The 21,836-nt window shown below is 39.8% G+C and overlaps 1 protein-coding gene across 3 annotated transcripts in view; it reads right to left on the reverse strand.

The window, feature by feature from the left end:
• LOC126355072 (tuftelin-interacting protein 11) overlaps nucleotides 1-21,836 on the reverse strand; it is a 146,741-nt gene that overhangs the window by 98,567 nt on the left and 26,338 nt on the right. For 2 of the 3 annotated variants that reach the window (XM_050005244.1, XM_050005245.1), the window contains 2 exons: nucleotides 9,111-9,381; nucleotides 6,728-6,911 (listed from right to left, as the gene is read on the reverse strand). In XM_050005244.1, coding sequence (XP_049861201.1) covers nucleotides 6,728-6,911; nucleotides 9,111-9,381 — 455 coding nt within the window. Of the gene's footprint in view, nucleotides 1-6,727; nucleotides 6,912-9,110; nucleotides 9,382-13,154; nucleotides 13,222-21,836 lie in introns of those variants that run through there. The other variant, XM_050005246.1, reaches the window with a different exon arrangement.

Consider the following 21,836-nt stretch of genomic DNA (forward strand, 5'->3'; position numbering starts at 1 on the left):
ACAAAGGCAAAGACGGTGTTTAGAAAGGATAGATTGCATGCAACCGGTGGTGGCATGTTTGTTGCTGTTAGTAGTAGTTTATCCTGTAGCGAAGTAGAAGTGGATAGTTCCTGTGAATTATTATGGGTGGAAGTTACACTCAACAACCGAGCTACGTTAATAATTGGCTCCTTTTACCGACCTCCCCACTCAGCAGCATTAGTGGCAGAACAACTGAGAGAAAATTTGGAATAAATTGCACATAAATTTTCTCAGCATATTATAGTGTTGGGTGGAGATTTCAATTTACCAGATATAGACTGGGACACTCTGATGTTTAGGACAGATGGTAGGGACAGAGCATCGAGTGACATTATACTGAGTACACTATCCGAAAATTACCTCGAGCAATTAAACAGAGAACCGACTCGTGGAGATAACATCTTGGACCTACTGATAACAAACAGACCCGAACTTTTCGACTCTGTAAGTGCATAACAGGGAATCAGTGACCATAAAGGCCGTTGCAGCATCCCTGAATATGGAAGTTCATAGGAATATAAAAAAAGGGTGAAAGGTTTATCTGTTCATCAAGAGTAATAGAAGGCAGATTTCAGGCTACCTAACAGATCAAAACGAAAATTTCTGTTCCGACACTGGCAATGTTGAATGTTTGTGAAAAAAGTTTAAAGCAATTGTAAAATGCGTTTTAGACAGGTACGTGCCGAGTAAAACTGTGAAGGACAGGAAAAACCCACCGTGGTTCAACAACAAAGTTAGGAAACTACTGCGAAAGCAAAGGGAGCTTCACTCCAATTTTAAACGCAGCCAAAACCTCTCGGACAAACAGACGCTAAGCGATATCAAAGTTAGCATAAGGAGGGCTATGCGTGAAGCGTTCAGTGAATTCGAAAGTAAAATTCTATGTACCAACTTGACAGAAAATCCTAGGAAGTTCTGGTCTTACGTTAAATCAGTAAGTGGCTCGAAACAGCATATCCAGACATTCAGGGATGAGGATGGCATTGAAACAGAGTATGACACGCATAAAGCTGAAATACTAAACACCTTTTTCCAAAGCTGTTTCACAAAGGAAGACCGCACTGCAGTTCCTTCTCTAAATCCTCGCACACACGAAAAAATGGCTGACATCGAAGTAAGTGTCAAAGGAATAGAAAAGCAACTGGAATCACTCCACAGAGGAAAGTCCACGGGACCTGATGGGATACCAATTCGTTTCTACACAGAGTACGCGAAAGAACTTGCCCCCCTTATAACAGCCGTGTACCGGAAGTCTCTAGAGAAACGGAAGGTTCCAAATGATTGGAAAACAGCACAGGTAGTCCCAGTCTTCAAGAAGGGTCATCGAGTAGATGCGCAAAACTACAGACCTATATCTCTGACGTCGATCTGTTGTAGAATTTTAGAACATGTTTTTTGCTCGAATATCATGTCGTTTTTGGAAACCCAGAATCTACTCTGTAGGAATCAACATGGATTTCGGAAACAGCGATCGTGTGAGACCCAACTCGCTTTATTTGTTCATGAGACCTAGAAAATATTAGATACAAGCTCCCAGGTAGATGCTATTTTCCTTGACTTACGGAAGGTGTTCGATACAGTTCCGCACTGTCGCCTGATAAACAAAGTAAGAGCCTACAGAATATCAGACCAGCTGTGTGGCTGGGTTGAAGAGTTTTTAGCAAACAGAACACAGCATGTTGTTATCAATGGAGAGACGTCTACAGACGTTAAAGTAACCTCTGGTGTGCCACAGGGGAGTGTTATGGGACCATTGCTTTTCACAATATATATAAATGACCTAGTAGATAGTGTCGGAAGTTTCATGCGGCTTTACGTGGATGATGCTGTAGTATACAGAGAAGTTGCAGCATTAGAAAATTGTAGCGAAATGCAGGAAGATCTGCAGCGGATAGGCACTTGGTGCAAGGAGTGGCAACTGACCCTTAACATAGACAAATGTACTGTATAGCGAATACATAGAAAGAAGGATCCTTTATTGTATGATTATATGATAGCGGAACAAACACTGGTAGCAGTTACTTCTGAAAAGTATCTGGGAGTATGCGGGCGGAACGATTTGAAATGGAATGATCAAATAAAATTAATTGTTGGTAAGGCGGGTACCAGGTTGAGATTCATTGGGAGAGTCCTTAGAAAATGTAGTCCATTAACAAAGGAAGTGGCTTATAAAACACTTGTTCAACCTATACTTGAGTATTGCTCATCAGTGTGGGATCCGTACCAGATTGGGTTGACGGAGGAGATAGAGACGATCCAAAGAAGAGCGGCGCATTTCGTCACAGGGTTATTTGCTAACCGTGATAGCGTTACGGAGATGTTTAGCAAACTCAAGTGGCAGACTCTGCAAGAGAAGCGCTCTGCATCGCGGTGTAGCTTGCTGTCCAGGTTTCGAGAGGGTGCGTTTCTGGATGAGGTATCGAATATATTGCTTCCCCCTACTTATACCTCCCGAGGAGATCACAAATGTAAAATTAGAGAGATTCGAGCGCACACGGAGGCTTTCAGACAGTCGTTCATCCCGCAAACCATATGCGACTGGAACAGAAAAGGGAGGTAATGACAGTGGCTCGTAAAGTGCCCTCCGCCACACACCGTTGGGTGGCTTGCGGAGTATAGATGTAGATAGAGAGAGAGAGAGAGAGAGAGAGAGAGAGAGAGAGAGAGAGAGAGAGAGAGAGAGAGAGAGAGCAGCCTTCAGTTAGATCTGGAACTAAAAGATAGTGGGTGACCTTGGGGTGCACGGACTGTACGTCCTGTGGGCAACATGTGGCAGCAGACCTCTGATCAGGATGATGCAAGGGGGAGAGGGCCTCTCATCAGGAGATGCCAAAGAAGTGTATGCATTATATGTTCTAAGGACTATACTGTTTGTGAAAGAAAATATGGAGCACAGTATAATAAATAGTGATATCCACAGTTATAATACAAGGAAGAATGAGGATTACCACATAAAATTCAGAAATAAAAAGGCAACTGATCATAATCCATTTTCTGGTGGAAGATTTTTTTACAACAGACTGCCATATACCATAAAAATGTTACAAGGAAACATATTTAAAATAAAATTAAAGCAGCTGTTAATTGCTAAATGTTTGTACTCCATCAAGGATTTTTAATGTTGTATGTACTTTATTTCTACTACTAAACTATTTTTATTGTTCATGTATGTACTGACTGACTATGTCCATGGCTGTAAAAGTTATTATGGACAAATAAACCATTATTATTATTATTATTATTATTATTATTATTATTATTAAGTGGGTACACTTCGGCCAGATAGGGGACAGCACCCAGAGTGGATAACTTGGGCACTGCAAGAGAGGGTAGAGAACAGAGGGCTCAGGACTGGGATGAGGAGCAGAGGATGGTAAAAAGGATGTAACAAAGGCAAAGTTAGATGTCACTGAGACAGTGTGAAGGTGGTCATATTTCTGATAAAATAAACGATCGAGGGACTTGCACTCCTGAATCTTCTTCCCCCTCATACAACCCGGGCCAGCCAGCAAATGTGGAGAGTGATGGCCATGACAATTAATGCACATGGGCGGAGGAGTATAGGAGCTCCTCTCACAGAGTGGGCTTCTACATTCACTGAGTCGTGTATTGGGTGCACAGGGGGAAGACATATGCCAGAAACACAAACGCCTAAAATTCCTCGTGTGTGCCAGGACATACAGCTTCAAGTAATACCAGTAAACCATTACCTTGACCAGTAATTTCCAAGAATGCTTGCAAATGATATATATTGAATAAACGACTGTCTTGGAGTAAGATATCGATTCTGTTTACGGTGATGACACACAACCTGCAGCAAAAAACCTCACTTCAAGCAACAGCACTGACACATAATAAGTAGTAATAATAATATTTTTTTAGTAGTCTCACCAAGATGACCGAAGCAGCTACAGTTTCCAGTAGTGTTAGACTCAAGTGGCATGATTTGATTCCTAGGTTGAGTATGATTGAACATGATTTGGAATTCTGTTGTGAGGGCCATCTGCTCCCAAATCACAACACTAGAAATTGTGTGGATTGCTAGGGGAGAACTGCATCAAACTAGGTTCAAGAAGTAGCGGTCATGAGTCCTGTTACAGTTGTATCACAGAAAATGTTGGAAAAGAACAAGTATAAGGAAAAACACATGGTTTGATAATTTTAAACTGACAACTGACAAAGTATTATTTTAGTTTCCTACTGGGTTACAGATTACATACTGTAAAACACCGAGTCAGAAAGTGGATTGTCCATTGATACTGTTTTGTGACTGTTACAGATTCTGTCGAGAAGTAATTGTGACTAGCGACAGTGGTCCAACAACTCGTGTCAACAAGATTGTGGAAATAAGCGAGTCGCACAAAACAACTCAAAAATATGGGAAAGGACAACTTCTCAACAAAGGAACTGAACAAATTTGGGTATATGGAAGCATAGAAAGAGAATCAAGAAAATTTTTCATTGTAAAAGTGTATTCCAAGACTAAACGAACTTTAGTGCCTCTTACTAAGAACTTCATCTTGCCCAGCACCAAGCACCAATGTCATTAAATATGGATGGAAATCATACAACACTTTGAAGGAAGAGGGATTTCACTATGAGTTTTTAAACCATTCTGTCAAATACGTGTCTTTTGATGCTCCATCTGTGCACACACAAAACATCTAGCGATTACGGAAATCCCTGAAATCATCCATCAGAGAGAAGAATGACCGGGAGACAAAAATGAACTGTATATTTTTCAATACATGGTAAAAAACTTCCCTGTGAGACTGTACCTGTTTTCTTAACAGATGTTGCTAGAGCACACCCCAGCTATGGAAAAAAGGACTTCTACTGCCTGCACACACAAAATATGGAATTGTCCTGAATGAAGATACTGATGATCAGTAAGGTAATGTCGCCATTGTACAATTTTTATGTATTGCTTTTGTTGTTGCCAATATTACAACTCAAATCCACGTCATTCGTCTTCTGTCATAGTTGTCCTGATTGCTGTAAATAAAATCGGTATCTTGCTCTGCGACAGTCACACTTTCGATACATATCACTTGAAACTACCCCTTGTCTTCCTCCGAGAGGGTGTCCGCCTCAAATGCTGGACTAAAGGCACCTGTATTGAAGCAACTGTCCTTATGACCTTTGTGAACACGACAAACAAAACGAACACCTTTCCGTTCCAGATAGGCCCAGAGTTCCTCATCAGTTTGAAGGATGAGGTCCCTATAAAAAAAATGACACCCTGAACCACATTCAAAAACTAGTGAGGAGTAATGGACACTGGAATGTCACCAAGATGGTCACTGGCACGTAGGTTTGAAGACTGGGTGGCAGAAGTAATTCTGATCAACAGCGAACTCGACTGCACCTTACTCTGAGAGTCCACTTTGCCAAACTTGTTTTCAATTATTTCTACAAAAAAGTATTGACTTGGTGGCGCTAAAAGTGTCCCCAACAGTCCTGGTGCAAACCTGGGATTGGGGAATGGGTTTCACTGCAAGTCAGCAAGCCTGGTCCTAATCCCAGGGTTTAGCTACAGAAGGGAAGACCACAGGGTCGTAAGAAGTAGTGTGGAAGGAGCAATTCCCAACTAAAGAGAGAGTCGCGGAAGAACATGTAGTTTTTTGGAGCTTAATGCATTTCATATGCAAAGAGTCCACCCTGATACCACCCGCTCCAATTAGGGGTTCTCCTAGTGGTTGCCACCTAGCCACAGCAAGGTCTGTCTGGCATAGTGGCCATTGCCACGAGTTCTGATGCTCAAGAATAACAAGCAACCATTACGAGGCATGCATGGGGAGGTAGCAGCTCACATATCAAAGATATGATCCCTGTGTTGTCAGGGGCTTAAGCAAACCGGTACATAATGACCCCACCGCACCAACTGGTTACAATGCTGGCTACATAGCATGAAAATGACAAGGGAAAGAGCAAAGGATGGAAGAGATGGTAAGGCCATATCAAAGACACTAAGTAATACGCTCTTCCCAGTTGGCTCACACTATGGAAGCAAAATTCAGAATGGGGATTCAAACCCCAAAGGGGGCCAAAAAACCAGGAAAAAAGGGGTGGAGCATACAGAAATGTGAGGAACCAGGAGGATAGCCAGATCAACATAAGCAAGAACATCAAGAGGGGGGAAGGAGCAAGGACAGGGAGGATGGGGAAAGGGGAAGGGAATGCAAGAGAAAAGGGGAAAAAAGGCTACAATAACCTTGAGACTTGTGGGGCAGGAGGCTCTGAGACGCTGTGTGAGAAGGCAAAGTGAATAAATTGGGCAATGGTAATGGGAGAGTGTGGAGAAGTAAGAACCGAATTTGGCAATTGCATAACAGAGTAGGTGGAGACACAGGACACCGGCTAGTGAGTGTAATGGAAAAGAAGTATCCGAAAGAATTAGAGGATATAATTAACACTGGGTCCAGCAGAGTAGAGAGAGTGAGTGAGCGAGCGAGCGAGAGCGAGAGCGAGAGAGAGAGAGAGAGAGAGTTGGCCTAGTGTACAACTAACTGTTCTCCACAAGTTAAGTGCTCAAACTGTTTTGCTGGGTGTGGGGGTGAGGTTGATGATTAGAGGAGAGGAGAGTGAGCAGGAAGATGGCAGCAAGAGACCTTTTGTGCAGTAATAGGATCAATAACTATTAACAGCAACTACTAATACAATGAACAGAAAATTAAATTTGTTTTAAATATAATAGGAAGAAGACCTGCAACAATAGCTTCGCTCCAATTCCTTTTGTGTGTTTTTCCCAACTGCCAACACCTTTTTGCATCAGAGAAGTAGACACAGTTGATGCTTTCTTCCTTCTTAAACCAGCAATATCTCCATCTACAAATGAGTTGACTTTGTTGTGGTGCCGGAACTCTAATCCGCTTCCCTCATCTTCCTCACTTGAAAAAATAAAAACAACTGTTAGACATTATTATCATAAATAACAAACATCATAATAGCTGTAACAGCGATAAAGGAAAATCTGCTCACTAGTTGAGTTCTGCAGCAAATATCAGCTAGTAATAGTGAAGACACTGTTCAATAACCACAAATAGAGGACACATATTTGGAAATGGCCTGGAAACACAGATTCCAGTTGGATTAAACCATTCTTGAGACATGGAAAAAAATGGCTCTGAGCACTATGGGACTCAACTGCTGTGGTCATTAGTCCCCTAGAACTTAGAACTACTTAAACCTAACTAACCTAAGGACATCACACACATCCATGCCCGAGGCAGGATTCGAACCTGCGACCGTAGCAGTCACACAGTTTCGGACTGCGCGCCTAGAACCGCGAGACCACCGCGGCCGGCTTGAGACATGGATTCTGAAGTCATAAAATGGGCTGTAAGGCATACCCAGTAACAAATACAGATTCAGATCACACTTAAGCAATGATGAAAAGTACAATGAAGTTAAGAGAACTGGCCGGAACAATCAATGTGTGAAGAACTGGGATACTGAAGTATTGAAGAATGATCAGGTGAATTTCAAGTTCACAAAGGTTGTTGATACTGCTATAATGAACACCACTGTAGGTGGTTCAGTTAACAGGAATGGACGTCTCTGAAAATGGCAATCTTAGAGGCTGGAAAAATAAATACACCGGGTGGTTATAATTAAAGTGCAGCTACTCATCGAGGTCCAGCATAGTCATAGTTATGGTATGGTAGCAAAACCTGATAGATAAAATAATGCATTAATGTAGATCCGATTTATGCTGGAAAAAATTAGTTTCAATTGTGGCCACCACGTGCAAATCTGGCAAATCACAGGTGAGCTTTGTGTGGCACCTGGAAGAGGAAAACATACTATCCTGGTGGAAGTTATTGACACGGTAGCTGTTCCTGTAACTGATCATGCAGAAAATGCCACTAACCGAATAGTACTTGTGCTCATGCATCCCATGGTCAACAGTAAGGAAAATTTTTCAGTATATTGTACACTGGTACCTGTCAAAGATCTGGATGACGCATCAATTGAAACATCATGATCCACAACACTGTTCTGAATTTGCTCTTCAGTTTCTGGCCCAGGCCTAAGTTGTTGACAAAATGGAAATATGGAGTGACAAGGCACATTTTTCACTAGAGGATGCAGTGAATACAGAGAAGTAACAACTTTGGGGCAACAAATTGCTCACCTAGTGCAAACAACCTTCCATGAACATGTTTTCCAGACCCATGGCCTGCAATATCACCTGATCTGAATACATGTGACTTTTGGTTAAAGTAACACATTTACCACGACACATTCGTTCTCTAACTGATCTGAAAGCCAGTATACAGAAACACATTGCTCAGATTCCACTGGAACTGCTGTGTGAAATTTTGCAGTATTTCATCGACCTCTCCGGGGCTCATACTGAACAAACTGTGTTAAGCTACGGTTAATAATAAAATCAATACTATGCCTTTCTCACTTGTTTGACCTTTTCTGTCCATGTCCTGTTTGTAATTCACTACATATGCAAACATTTCTGTACGCCTTTCCTGCATTCACAGTACCAGATTATCACCTGGTGGCAAAAATTAAAACTAACATTTTTCCATTGTAAATTGGTTCTGCACTGACGCATTAGCATGTCTACCAACGTTCCATGCCATATGGTAATTACAGCTCAAAATGGACCTCTGTGAGTAGCTGCACTTTAGTTACAACCACTCAGTAGAAAGACAAAAAACTGCAAAGAAACCTTAGGTAACAGAAGAAAAGCTTCAATTGATCAACAGAAAAAGGAAGTATAAAAATGTCAGAGATGAGACTAGAGTACAACAATGTAAGTCACTTCTTACTGTTTGTTGTGATCTTCAGTTAGAACAATGGTTAGATGCAGCTATCCGCACTACTCCATATTGCATGAGTTTCTTCATCTCTGCATAAATACATCCCTTGGTTTCCTCTACAACTGTTACCTCCCCCCTCCCTCCCCACTGTTAGCATAGCAAACTGATGATTCCTTCTGAGTAGGGGGGTTAGAAGTTAGAACAATGGAAATGATGATATTGAATGAGCGTTTTGTCAAAGGAAGTACATAAGTTTAACATATATGGCTTCTGTAACAAACTTTATAAACAACCTAACATATAAATTACCTTGATGTAGTAGCTATATCAGCACCTCTCCGTCTCCGAGTGCCAAATCCTGCCCTTGTCTCCTCCCCATCCTCACTATCTTCTTCTTCTTCTTCTTCCTTCTGTTTCTCATTTTCACCAGGCTTCTTCTTGCCTGCTTGCTGTATGCCACCAGAGACAAAACTTACAGGGGCTGTATAGCTATACCCTTTTCCACCAACTGCACCCCTAAAGCTGGCTCTAGTTGATGTTCCTCCTCCACCTTCATCACCATTTTCATCAGCCCAGATACCTGCAATCACAAGTAATATAAACTGACTATGAAATGTAAATATCACCAAAAACAAGTTTGATATTGTTTGTGATCCCAACATTGTTTACAATGTAGTTCACTACATATTTATGTCCGTACTGTTCACATTTCTGTCCATACTGGCAGGAAATGTTTCTCATGGTGTACCCGCTTTAACAGCTACGCTATATTCAGTGAAGAGGACAATTTACTGATGTGTGGTACTGTTTAAATTCCACCCAACAGTAAAGATAAAATGTATGAAATTATGTGATGAGAATAATTTGTTACACCAGCTGAACATGGATAATGCTTTGCACAACTTCAGTAGGACTCATAGTCTTTGTAAGATACACAAGTGCTTTGGGGAGATCAGTATGGTTCAAAATGAGCACACTTTGTACACTGCAATTGCAGTATAGATACTTTTGTTGTTCCAAGATGACGAGTTTCAACAATCTTATGCTGCCATCATCGAATCTTATGGAACTTGTTATAAAATTGTGATTGTACATTATATAGAGTCAAAGCATGAAAGACACTCCCTACGTATACAGGTCTTGACAGAAGTCCAGTTGATAAAATGCACACAGATGAAAAATGCACACAGATGTTACAACCTTTGAATCGTCCATGCACATTGATGGCCGCACAGCACTCTGCAGCATGTACTACACAAGAATTTTATCAACTGTGTGCGTATTTTATCGTCTGTTTTCATTTTATCAACTGGATTTTTATAAAGACTTGTATACATGGGGAGTGTCTTATGTTTTGGCTTCTTGTAATGTAATATGACAACTTTATAACAGGTTCCATAAGATCAGAATACGGCAGCATAAAACTGTTGAAACCAGTCATCTGGGAACAATAAAAGTGTCCACACAATGGTTACAGCATATGAAGTGTATTCACTTTCACATCACAGTCTAATTTTGAAGTTCTGTCAAATATGGTAGTATATTTGTATTAAAGAAAGACGTCAATCTCGGGCAAGTGATGTTAGTGAATTAGAGGATTACTATTACACCCTGTTATTTTTGGCAATAAAGTGGTGCTTTTCTGGCCATCCATATCCGCCCCACATTTCAAAGCAAGTTATACCTCAAATATGACAATGTATATGGAGCATGGGCTAATGAATCATCTACAAGTGACTCATTTAAGTAAACAACACTGCAAAACACGAACACTGAAGGTAATCAATACAGAGTACAGACCAGTCAATTAAAGTTCTTGAGGATTTGAACTGAAGCAATACAACTATATAAACAGAAAAATGAAAAAGCAACCACCACGTGTAATTTTAGCAAGAGGAATGAAGATTAAGACATACTTGAAAAGGGGGCTCTATGAAACAAAACAGGAAGATCAAGATTGGGGTAGTGTGGTCATATGTGAAGAACAAGATGGGAGACGATACCAAAGGGCAAATTAGCCATAAAGTTTCAATGATAGAGTCTAAAAAGAAGAGCAAATGACAAATGACTCAAAAAGAGTCAAGGAAAATGTGGACTGGAAGGATAGTAACTGGAATGTAGAGGCTTGTGTTTCTCGCTGCCCCAGTCAAATTCCAGAAACAGTGAGATGATTATGACATTGAAATAATTTATATCAAAATGACTACATAAATGGCAACTGATCAGTCTTCTTAATGCCATAAAAAAGAAATATCTTTTGTGTCATGTAATCATGACAAATTTACAAATTATTTTTTAAGTTCAAAGGATACCACAACAAAATAACTGTGATCGAAAGTGATTGTGCAGCACAGGAAACAAATTGACATAAGTAAGCATCAATTTGTACATTTCCTTCTCCACTATTCTCTTTTTATCTTTCATCATCCACTGTTCGCTCCATTTCTTTATTATAGGGGAAGGGGGGGGCAAGTATTTTTCATGACAAAGTTTAGTTGGAATTCATGAATTTTGTTACAAAATAAAACTACGGACATTCTCTCTTCCCATTTCATCTTATTTGCTTTATTGAAACCGTTATGCATGCTTGTAAGTAATACTTGTATTTATATGAATCTATATAGCGATTTCTGTCTAAATTTACACTTTTACTTTGCAAACAACTTAATACTGTGTGGTGAAAAGTGCCATTAACTTTATTCTCTCCTCCCCTAACACAACTGCAAATCAGATTCACATTTCTCTGATTTTATACATTGAAACGAAATGGTCATATGGACTCTGGCGAGGAGAGACTGTCAGGGGTTGTGTCAGCCACCTGGTGTAAGTCTTTCTATTTTACACCACTTTGGTGTCTTGTACATTGATGAAGATGAGTTGAAATTGTTAGGACAACACAAATACCCACTCCACGAGCAAAGAAAATCCCTGACCTGTCAGGAAATCTGACATAGAAGCCCCCCAACTGCAGAAAGCAACACTAACCACTAGATCACTAGCCACGGACTGGTTTTATGCAAATGCGAGGTATTAATGTTTGTCCTCTCTTAGAAGGTAGGTGATTGGCATATTAAGAATAAATATTTACACAATATTACCTTTTCTTCTAATGCACCCAACATCCCCTACTGGTATTTGTTGAGTATATCTGTCACACTCATCCTAACTAAACAAACAGTTTATGTCTCGCATGCAACTCATCTCTGTACCTTTGCAGATCTTCTGCTAATCCCAATTAAAAAATTCTTCTCACAAATGAAGTAGCCATCAAATACTTTACACCTTTTCCATTTAACTATAGTAGTTCAAGGTTACTTGTAAGTGGTTCCTACTGTGGTTTAACTTCACTAAAAACTAAAAAATCAAAAAACAAAACTACACAATTATGGTATGATATTCTACCTGTACAAGTCATTCATATATTAATTTTTGTATGTAATCCACACTTTAGCAGATCCTAGAATTTTTTATAATACGCTCACCAATTTGTGACACATGAGTACCATAAACTGGTGCTGTCGTTACAGTATATGGGGCATTTCAAGAACAAGGAAATCAAAAAGTGCATTTTTGGCCATTTTGGACTAATCCCATTTTTAGTACCATTCAGGAAGCTACCTTACAGAGCATAAAAGATTCATGTCCACATATTGTAAACAACTGTTACAGGACTGGTAACACTGTTGAGAATGGAGGGAAGCAGTCCTCAAGATGCAGAGCATGTCACGCAAGGAGACACAACGAAAGATCTTTAAGGGAAACAGAAGGACAAAAAACAAAAAATGCTGAGTTTCTATCAAACATCAGTATAAAGAAAGAAGAGTACAAAAATGGGAGGTGTACATTAAGGACCAAATGGAATCAGATGTTTGGGGTTATCCACACAAACTTTCAAAAAACAATGTTCAGTCACTACTGTATTATCAACCCTGAGACGATCCGACAGCACAATGACAACAAACTGGGAGATATCAGTCTACTTAGAGGAAATAATTAACATTAGGTCCAGTAGAGTAGAGTTAATGACTGACAGAGAGAGAGAGAGAGAGAGAGAGAGAGAGGAGAGAGAGAGAGAGAGAGAGAGAGAGAGAGAGAGAGAGAGAGAGAGAGAGCGGGTGGGGGGGGGGGGGGGGAGGGGGGGTTGCCTAGTGTACAACTAACTGTTCTCCACAAGTGCTCAAACTGTGTTGCTGGGTGTGGGGGTAAGGTTGATGGTTAGAGAAGAGGAGAGGGAGCAGGAAGATGGTACCGAGAGACCTTTTGTGCAGTAACAGGATCAATAAACTATTAACAGCAACTACTAATACAATGAACAGAAAATTAAATTTGTTTTAAATATAATACGAAGAAGACCTGCAACAATAGCTTCGCTCCAATTCCTTTTGTGTGTTTTTCCCAACTGCCAACACCTTTTTGCATCAGAGAAAAGAACAATGGAAGAGACAGAGTAGTATCAACATCTTCATTCTGAATTGCTAAAGGAGCGCATGAATGTGGGTACATTTGCCCAGGAGGAAGTGAGACTGGCAATAACGAAATTAAATTTGTGGATGTAACCCACAATAGCCTAGAATAATTTTATAATACATTCACCAACTTGTGACACATTAGTACATAAACTGATGCTGTACAGTGTACAGGGTATTCAGAGAACAAGAGAAACAAGTAAGTTTTTGGTCATTTTGGACTAATTCGCTTTTAAGAACCATTTATGAAGCTCCTGTAGAACACACAAAATCCATGTCCATATGCTGTAAAAAACTGTTACAGGATCGGGTATACTGTTAAGCACGAAGTGAAGCAGTCCTTCAGATGCAGGGAAAAAGTCTAGACCAGGGACAGTGGCGTACTTCCATGTTTCGTGCAGGAATGTTGTCAGCGTTTGCCATGAGGTATGAGTGGCACAAAGAAGGTGTGTCAACTGTTTGTGTTATGCCACCAATGAGAGAGCAGCAGTAATACATTCGGAAGAAAGTGTCAAACATTGCTGTAAACAAGGATTACAAAATTGAGGATGGCATCGCAATGCATGATATATTCAAAAACACATCTGGATCCAGAGCTTAATAATGAGGAATTGCTTTGTTTTTATTTATAAGTGGAAGTTCTAAATGATGACAGTTTTCCTATTACTAGCACTGAAGTTCCAGCCATGGTAGCAACAAATCCTGTTTTAAGGGCAGGTTCTCATTCAAAATGGTCGAAAATTCATTTTTTTTATTGTAGTTTTGAAACGTATATGTGCCTTGAATCTTGGGACAAAGAAGTTTCTACAGTGCATTGTTCAACTCAGTGTCGCGGCCACCCTGGGGCTCTCAGCCAGAGACGCGTGACTCAGATAGAAAACTTGTCATGTTGTGATGCATGTTCACAAAATTATTTATATTGCAGTATGCAAGCAAACATATTAGCTGAAAAAGCTGACGAACAATGTGTGCAGGTTACCAACTGCAGGATATCCAGTTCAGCTAGATCATCTTTTCTCACTAAATGAGGGAATTGCTCTTTAGAAATGATTCAAGTTAGAGGAAGGGTTGATATACGAAACTTCAGACAAAACATAAGTAACAGAAACACTCTTTTTCGTCAAGTTTTAGTCAAAATATAATTTTTGGTCTGCTATATTGGATTAGCCATTTTGAGTTTTGAAAATCTATCTTCAGATTTGTATTCAGTGACATCAAAAATATATAACAATATGTAGTTTTTATGCAAATTGAACTAATAATACATTTCAAAGTTTTCCCTAAACCTTAAACAGGTATTTCTCGAAAAACGATTTTTCATACTATGTGCGGCATAAAATAACAACAGTTCAAACTATTAACTTCTACCTTTGTCCCCTGAAAAGTAAACACATTTCTTGGGAGCCTGTACCCGTAATGTATGAAATTTGTTTACATTAACTATTTTTTGTAAAACCATAAAGAGTGACAAAAACCCACAAAAATCAAAATCAAAGTTCAAGTTAGCACTATAACATTAAATTTAAGATTATTTCCCTGTGGCTATGTATGAGCTAACGTAAATTTAATATACTATCGACTGATGTTATCCATTTTTTATTTAGGATAACTCCAGAGTGGCTACACTACACACAGTCTGCATACTTCAAACTCGCAGGTCCTTGATCAAACCATAATTTAATAACTGCCCAGAACAAGTTTGTAACCCTTACTTTTACAAAAGTTGGTTTTTACGTGGAAAAAGGTTGTTAACAGTACTTGTCACAAGGTAAGGATATTGTTAACTGCTTTACACAATCTTCTGTTTGTGTTAGATTGGTAACAAATTCGGGTTGCACAGAACAAGGTTGTATCTGAAAATAAGATGGCAGACGCATCAAGCGTACCTCTTACAGTCAATGCTAAAAAACACATGAATGGAGGCAAAAAGTGTAAGAAATATGTGAGTGAGTGGCATGATGTGAAGCATAAGCAATATATATCAACGAGGGTAAGTTAATAGTGACAAAATCTCCACCAGATAAGGTTGTAACCCAACTTTACACATGGCTATTTTTCATTGTAATATTATGATTCCGTAACCTTAAATAAGTAGCCTAGCTTGTGAATAGTGAAGCAAAATTCTGTCTAGCTTTTATTGTGCAACATCACCAAGTTGTGCAAACCATATCACAACAATCAATGGTTGCACAATGAAAAGGTTATTAACACAATGCATAATAACCTAACATAACAGAGCACTTGACTTACACATTCAGACAGAATTAGACTTTAATCATTGTCTTCAACAGTATAAATAATTACGAATTACACTGAGTTTATAAAAATACTATATAGTCATCCAAACACTGCTTCAAAATGTGATAATCGTTTTTTGTGATTTCAGGCATTCAGCTGCAGGTAAACCTACCAATGAAAACTAATTACAGTGTATACAAAAGACACAACAAGACTTCTATACTTTGAGTTATGATCAACAGTCAGCACTGTTAGTACAAAACTGTGTAAAACTTGAGCACATAGACATTGCAGTTTTTCTCATTTCTTAACAGTGTCGTCAGGTGGAACTCACCAGATTTGTCAAAAGATATCACGTCATGCTTATAACACAGCTTCTCACCAAATACAGAAATTGCAAGAGATAATAAAAACTTCAGAGTCATTCTGTGACAAGAGGAGCAATGACAAAAATCAGCCTTATGCTATACCTGACCATGTAAAAAAGCTATGCAAAATCACATGATCATTGTCAAAACAAGAAACTCATTATCGTTGCCACAAATCTGAAAAGAGGTGGTTGTCCACTGATCTACACTTAAAAAATATGTTTGATATTTTAGAGAACAACATCCTGAATATCAATGCAACACACATACAGAGAACCTGGTCCCAAGTAAAGTTATTTCTTCTGTGAAACATGGCTGGCCAGACAAACCTTTGAGCCTTGCTTCCGATCCTTTGAGAAATTGTTTTGCATTATAAAATCATCTTTCTGTTTGGGACAGAGTGCTGCTCTCTGGGTTGTAGTCTCATCTGCCCTTCAGTGTGAGGTTATGCGTTTATTGCATGTGGACCATTGGGGTGCGCACGTACAAAAGTGTCAGCTCTCGATTTTTGGCCAGGTGCTGATGGGTAAATAGGCCAAGTTGTTGCAGCCTGCTCACAGTGTGCCACCTCTCAGGCAGCTCTCCGTGCTTCTTCAGCACTGTGGCTGGATCCCAAGCAGCCTTGGCAACAAATTCATGTAAATTTTGCAGGACCTTTTCTGAATTTCTGCTGGCTCATTGTAATTTATGGTTCTAAGTTTCCGTTTGGGGCGCACTGCCTGTCCAATTCTGTGATGGCAACAATTTATGCTTTGTCAAAAATTTTGGCAATGGAAGGTCTTCGTATGCATTAGTTACTAACAATGGGCCCCCGTTCATATCTCAAGAATTTGAAGATTATTGTAAAAAAAAAGTGTGTCACGGCTACCACTTTTCACCCTCAATTGAATGGGGAAGCAGAAAAACTAGTGCACACATTTAATACTCAGATGAAAAAATATGTTTTAGATGTGTCACCGGAAGTAGCTCTTGACTGGCTCCTCAGCTTGTGTAAGTTCATCACTATTGGCAGTAAGAGTTCGGCAAACTTGTGGCACGGTCGTCAGCCCCCAATTCTGCTGCATCTGCCTCAGTCAATGTCAGGCCATCCACCGGCACCGCCGCCCTTTGAGCTCACAGGTTTGGCCGTCAGCTGAAAAGGGTGCCGGTGGTAATCAAGAGTACCTGTGGCCGATGACTCGTTGTGTCATTCACATGGATAAGGGGAGGATGTCACAACGCACTGACCAGCTTTCACTTCGCAGGGCGGCTGCGCACCGAGTGTACCTCCGCTGTCCCCAGAATCCTCCAACTGTCTCACCACCTACTATATTGTGGCTGGTTCCGTTGTCATTCCTAACATTTTCATAAGTTTCTCCTGTGCTGTGGATGCCCCCTTCAGCTGTCAGCAGACCCTGGGTGACCCTGGCTCCTGCACTGTTGCAGCCAACACCTCTGCTGCTGCTGCTGCTGTTGCCTCCATTGCAGTTGGGCCACCTGCTCCGCCACCTTTGCCACAACCTCCTTCCCTGGGGGTTGGACTCAGGTGAGGAAATGAATGCTTCACAAGATTTGCGTGTCATACTGTATGGCCTCTCACAGGGGAGTGGGGCACCGCACCTTCCCCACTCGCGCCACTTCCGACTCTTAAGCACTGCTCAATTCTTCGCAAAGGAAAAGGAGTGTTACAACTACTAATTTTGTGTGCGCACCACTTCATAGATAGCGTGTAAAGTTTTGCTTGATTTGACCACTAGAGACCACCTGGCCTGCTAATATGATAGCAGTTGTGCGCGCAGCCTGCCCGTTGTGACCCGTTACAACTGACGATTGTATGGGCCACAGCATAAGGCTCTGCTGGCTACTTATGAATTGCTAACTTTGCTGTACCTTGTCTTCCATGTGTGTGTACTGTTCAAGCAATAAATTACAGTGTTCTAGGGTTAGAACTTTAATAATCAAACTTGTGTGCAGAGGTTAAATGCAGGATAACAGTATTTTTATATTCTACATCATTTTGTACCTAAAATATAAGATACATACATAATATTACATCATACCTTCAGAGTCACTATTTGTTATATTGTCACATTTTTCTTTTGATGCAGGACACGAGACAGATGCTGAGAAAAGTGGTACTTCTGCAGCAGGTGATAACAATGTCTGCAATCAAGGTGAAACAGAGAGCAGACAAGTCGCAACATTCTGGGAAGTAGCAGAGAAGTATTAGGCAAAGGCAGTGGGACTGAGGGCACGAGTATACTACAAGGAAGGGCATAAGAGTTCTAGTTATAAGACTTCCTGCAAACACCCCTGCTACAAAATGCAACGCCATGAACAACTTGAAGAAGATACAGAAAACATATTTCATTCCTCCTGGAAACTTAGTGACTATAGCTAGCACAATATGTATCTTCAGAGGCTTTTTGAGCCATGTCCGATTATGAGGTCTTGGAAAAGATGTGGTTCCAGATATCCTAAAAGTGTTAGTTTCAAATATTTCTTGGGACTGAAATAAGATATGTAAGGGTGCATCAGAAATATTTTCTGAATACCTTTCCAATTAGCGGGAAAACGCTATAACATTACGGATACATAGGCAAGCGATTTGGCTGCCTGAAAGTGATATGAGGAAGGTGAAATTGTTATATGGCAGAACACTAGAGGGCCCAGAGCTCAGGGTGCGTTGCAGCAGGTCCAGCTAGGTGGCCAGTGCTGCCAAGGCCAATTACAAAAGTTAGCAGTATCGCCGGAAATGTGTAAATCCCAGTGCTGAAAATTTTGACAGCTGCTGCTTACATGGTATTTGTGCAGGAGACAATGCTACAAGAAAAGGTGGAGTGTCAGGCAAGGTGAAAGAGAACTTCTTACAGCTCTTCAAGAACCTATAATAATTAACAGCTAAGTATTAAAGCATGTCTGAATACATCTGCAATCTAAAATGAAATGAGGTGCATCCAGTTACACAACAATATTTCAATACCTTGAAAACCACAGAAGTTAATATTTCATAGTGAATAAAAATTTTCACAATGAACCTCTGAAATAGTAACTTTTAAACATTTCATGTGATTTCAACATACATATTTCGGATGACAGCATTGCCCTATAGCTGACATCTCTGAAAGCTAAGTATCGTGTTTATCTTGTTTCTTGATTTACTAGGTTTTTAAAAACTTTTCATAATGTAAATGTTTGTCAGAACACTGTCTCCTCCATAACTACAGAGCAAATGAATACAGCATGAATATCACACATTTTGTCATACTTTCATATTTACTTAATGAACAGTTTACTATTTTGCCAGTAACTTCATTTACATATTAATTACAACTGACAATACAAAAGCACTGTAATTTAAGAAGTGGTCAGTTACGTGTATTAGCTGACACCTAATAAGGTGCTTCTGACAAGCAGGTCTAAATTACTGTTTAAACAATGTTTAGTGATAATCTGTTGTTATTTATTGTGAGCACACTTTTGCAAGAATACTGGCTTATTTATTATTGGACAAACCTTTATTTATATTTATTGTGAATGGTCTGAATGTGAACAAATATTTATAAAACGTCTTTATTTAAATATTGTTGTAATGTAATAGGTTCATCTGGTAAGTGGTCAAGTTGAGTCAAATGATGTCTGTAGAACATAACGACAATGTATTTTTGGTGGGGATGGCCTTCAGCCAATGGAAAAGCAGACAACAGCAGAACACTATGGGAGTCAAGAGGAGACTAGAGCTTTCTAAGTGAAGAGCTCAAGGGAGCAGTTCTGGGCACTTTTAAGTGAATTCTGGAGGGAAACTGACCTTTATGTGGTAATGAGTGGTATTTGATCATGGAGGTATCTGATAATGGGTGCTGAAGGGCCACTACTATACTTAAATGCTCGAGAGTGGGACTCTCAAATTTTTCCGCTTTTATCATGGAAATGAGGATAGACAAAGTACAAGTTAATATTCCTTATATCACATGTGATAATTTTTATATCATCAAGTTGAACTCTTTAACTGTTTTGAGTGGGTGAATGTTAAATGTATTGTGATTGCGAACTGGATGTAGTTTTCGCGTATCTTTGATTACTATTTAGTCTCGGGATTTTGCCACCATGCTCATAATGCTATTAATATGACTTTAATGCATTTGATAATAGTATTTTATGTCTATATTTCAAATAAATATCCTAGGACCACTTTCTGTTTATTTGAGATGTCCTTTCTTGAATAAAAATTATTCAAATTAATTCTCTGTCCCCCTCTCTCCCCCATGGACCATGGGCCAAAACCGTTGACGGGGTGGCTTGCGTGCCTCAGCATTACAAATAGCCACACCGAAGGTTATATGTTGAGAAGCCAAACAAACGTGGTTACTGAAGAGAGGCAGCAGCATTTTCAGTAGTTGCAAGGCCAACAATCTGGATGATTGACTGTTCTGGCCTTGTAGCATCAACCAAAATGGCCTTGTTGTGCTGGTACAGCATAGTAAATGCATTATCATAGCCAAAATAGACACAAAGCTCACACACAACACAACAGGACAAGTTTACTTACCAACTAGCTGCCCAGATGATGAGAGTGAGGAAATTTATGATGAGACAAAAGAAATTATTCAGAGAGTTGCAGGAGATGAAAATTTAATTGTGACTGGGGACTGGAATTTGTTAGTAGGAAAAGAAAGAGAAGGAAACACAGTAGGTGAATATGGACTGGGGGAAAGGAGTGAAAGAAGAAGCTGCCTGGTAGAGCATAATTTAATCATCTCTAACACTTATTTTAAGAAACATTAAAGAGGGTTGTATTCGTGGAAGAGACCTGGTGACACCAGAAGGTTTCAAGGAACCAGATTTTAAATTGTAAGACATTCACAAGGGAGATGCGGACTCTGACCGCAATTAATTGGTTGTGAACTGTGGATTAAAGCTGAGAAAATTGGGAAAAGGTAGGTACTAATGGGAGTGGGACCTGGATAAGTTGAAAGAATGTTGTCGAGAGCTTCAGAGGGAGCACCAGGCAACAGATGCTTGGAAAGGAATACAGTAGAAGATGAATGGGTAGCTTGAGATGAAATAGTGAAGGCAGCAGATGATCAAGTAGGTAAAAAGAGAAGGCATAGTAGGAAGCCCTGGATAACACAAGAGATATTGAATTAAACAGGAAAGGAGAAAATTCAGAAATGCAGCAGGTAAGAGGCAACATGACATTTAAAAAACTGGGATTGACAGGAAGTGTAAAACTGCTAAGCACAAATGGATCAAGGACAAATGTAAGGATTTAGAAAAACATTTCACTAGGGTGGAGATAGATACCACCTACAGGAATGTTAAGAGGCTTTTGGGGAAAAGAGAAGCAGCTGTATGAATATCAAGAGCTCAGAAGGTAAACCAGTCCTAAGCAAATAAGCGAAAGCTGAAAGATGGAAGGAGTATATAGAGGGCCTATACAAGGGAGATGTACCTGAAAGCAATATAGAAAGGGAAGTGGATGTAGATGAAGATGAGGTGGGAAATATGATACTGTGAGAAAAATTTAGCAAAGCCCTAAAAGACTTAAGTTGAGACAGGGCCCTGGGAGTAGACAATATACCGTCAGAACTACTGATAACCTTGGGAGAGCCGGCCATGACAAAACTCTTCCATCTGGTGTGCAGGATGTATGAGACAGGTGAAATACCCTCCAAGAATAATGTAATAATTCTAATTTCAAAGAAAACAGTTGCTTCACAGGTGTGAAAATCACCAATATCAGTTTTATAAGTTCCTGGGTGTAAAACACCAGCTCAAATTCTTTACAGAAGAATGTAAAAACTAGTAGAAAACAGACCTCAGGGAAGATCAGTTTGGATTCCCGAGAAATGTAGAATGGGAAGCAATACTTACCTCATGACTTATCTAACTGAAGATAGGTTAAGGAAAGGCAAACCAGCATTTATAGATATTGAAAAGCTGTTTATAACTTATAGAGAAACCAGACGGAATTTATTAGAGTT

The sequence above is a fragment of the Schistocerca gregaria genome, chromosome 3 (assembly GCF_023897955.1).
Source record: "Schistocerca gregaria isolate iqSchGreg1 chromosome 3, iqSchGreg1.2, whole genome shotgun sequence".
Classification (NCBI taxonomy): Eukaryota; Metazoa; Arthropoda; class Insecta; order Orthoptera; family Acrididae; genus Schistocerca; species Schistocerca gregaria.